The 2300-nt window shown below is 41.3% G+C and overlaps 1 protein-coding gene across 2 annotated transcripts in view; it reads right to left on the reverse strand.

Moving 5' to 3' along the window:
* Positions 1 to 1934, reverse strand: part of LOC122356507 (DNA nucleotidylexotransferase-like) — a 14390-nt gene extending 12456 nt beyond the window's left edge. The window contains exons 1-6 of one of the 2 annotated variants that reach the window (XM_043255253.1): positions 1185 to 1934; positions 921 to 1098; positions 751 to 849; positions 505 to 675; positions 364 to 435; positions 132 to 252 (exon numbers count right to left, since the gene is read on the reverse strand). In XM_043255253.1, the coding sequence (XP_043111188.1) occupies positions 132 to 252; positions 364 to 435; positions 505 to 675; positions 751 to 849; positions 921 to 1098; positions 1185 to 1357 (814 nt within the window). In that variant the 5' untranslated portion in view covers positions 1358 to 1934. The remainder of the gene's footprint in view (positions 1 to 131; positions 253 to 363; positions 436 to 504; positions 676 to 750; positions 850 to 920; positions 1099 to 1184) is intronic. The other variant, XM_043255251.1, reaches the window with a different exon arrangement.
* Positions 1935 to 2300: the final 366 nt, after the last annotated feature.

Here is a 2300-nt window from a genome sequence, read left to right on the forward strand (position 1 = left end):
AGTTTTTCTTTCATTGACCAAAGGGTACCAACAATTTTGTCCACGTCTGTATATATATATATATACACACACACACACATTTATGAATATTTACAAATAACTATATCATTTTCTACAGTGAAATGCAGTACCTGCTTGCTGTGCACGGTTCAACTGTTGTCCTGTGCGAATTAAATCGTCTGGAGATCGCAAACCCTCTCTAAACCAGCGATCTGCCGTCCGCACACCCACCCCAAAAATACCAGTTAGGGCCTGCAGAAATATGACTTCATGACTCACACACCAGTCAGGTATATCATTTACACCGCCTTCACAGTTCTTTCTGCAAAGACAGAATACAGCGTCACCACTATCCATCTTTACCTTCATGGCCTGATATTGCTCCGATTGTCTTGTCGACTCTACTTCTCTTGAAGATCCATCTTCTAAAATCTCCTAAATAGGTGAAATAGCCAACGTCAAGAAAAGGTGGATTTTTGAGAAGATGGGGGGCTTGATTATCACCTTTATAACTCTCTGTGAATGGTCACCCAGGCAGGGCAAACACCTCAGATCCTCCATGCTCCTCACGCGCCGGGGAAGCGCCTTTAGGACCGAAGCTGCCCGTCTGAACGCCACGCTCCGTCCTTCGTTGTCATTATATTCGGCGTTCTGAGCCAAGATTTCAAGAGCCTCCTGCAGGATAGAGCGTCAAATCTGTTCATCAAAGCCTCCAGACACATTATTAGAAATAGCCAATAAATAACTCGCCGTTAGAAACGAATTGTGGTGTTTTAAAGGTGTTCGTCTTTGACAGGCATAACTTTTCAGCAGCATTGCTGTGTGGTCTCCGTCAGGTTTGGGTTTAACCTGCAACACATCTGCACACTTAGTTCAACCGCTATTTTAAAAGCAATGCGTCTGTAGATGTGTCCTTGTACCTTTAATATGTGTCTGTCCTGAATTATAACGGGCTGTCCTGCATCCATGCTCTCCGTAAACCACCTGATGTCCAGCAAATGGACAGAACTGGAGGTGTCTTGTCCTGTTTGGTTGCCCAGCCAGGCTTGGACTTCATCTCCACTGTTGTTTTCCGACACAACATGTGTGATGGAGGAACTGTAAGAGTAAAACAAACAGAAATAGCCCGCAGGTTGCACCCCTACAAAACAGTAATAACATCGTGAAGTGAAGATGGTTCGTACCTGTAGATTTCTTCAATAAGAAACCCTTTACTCCGGCCAAGTCGTGTAAGAAATGCCCTTCTAGATGCTCCCATCTTCCTCTCCAAGATGAATATGGAAACGTGGGGAAATTTACAGGTGTCATTCTGTTGGTTTACAGGTAGAGAAACTTTCCTGCGTTTTAACGGGATCATAGTCTAGAGCAAACGTTGACATCGTATAACCTTCATCGCCTAATGTATCACTACAGAGTACATAATATATGACTCTGTGCTTTCTATTTCTGCACTTCCACCAGAATGAGGGATCACGTGTGCATCACAAAAATACGTAAATAGAGCGGCAGGTTTCTTGAAAAAAGTGGACCGAAATTGATAATACCGAAATGCATAGTTATTATTTTGTTTGAGCTCTTCATTTGCTGTTTTTAAATAAAGCAGCTATAAAAAAAAATAAAAGTGAAAAGTTCTGATCGCTACGAAAGAACGCGGCGTAGTCACGTGGTATTTGGTACTTTTCTATGCGCTGGTAAAGACGGACCAATCACAGCCGTTTGTGGTTACTGGAATCGAATTCCAAAAGCCCTTGTTCACAGATTGAACAGAAATTGTTCGAAAATATATAGCCGATGATCGAAAATATTGTTTAATATATTTTAACGATAACAGCGCCGCAAACAAACGTCTCCAAAACCTTACAGCATCTTAACATTTTAATATGAATCGAACGAGAGACGATGTTTTTGGGCCAGGCGCCACCTCTCGGAAGACCGACATTATGTCTCGTAGGTTTGTATCCAGGGGGATCTGTTTTGGGTGATGCACACGTTAAGTGGTGCACCCGTAAAGTGTTCCGGCTGGACACAGGCATGACATAAGTCGGTTGTTACGATAACTTAAACCATTGTAGTTACATAATAAAAGATAAAGCAATAAAAACTAAAATAAAACAAAACGGCAGATTTTCTTCATGTTCAAATCGATTTACAATACTATGTCATATGCGCTTATAAAACAATAACATGCAATCACGTGGATGGGAGGGGACGTGACCTTGCAATAAAAGGCACATGGTCATGTTTGATAAACTTAATTGTTAATTTAAGAGTAATGTTAAATTTGAGATGATATATATATA

This window comes from Puntigrus tetrazona, chromosome 13, assembly GCF_018831695.1.
Source record: "Puntigrus tetrazona isolate hp1 chromosome 13, ASM1883169v1, whole genome shotgun sequence".
Taxonomy (NCBI): Eukaryota; Metazoa; Chordata; class Actinopteri; order Cypriniformes; family Cyprinidae; genus Puntigrus; species Puntigrus tetrazona.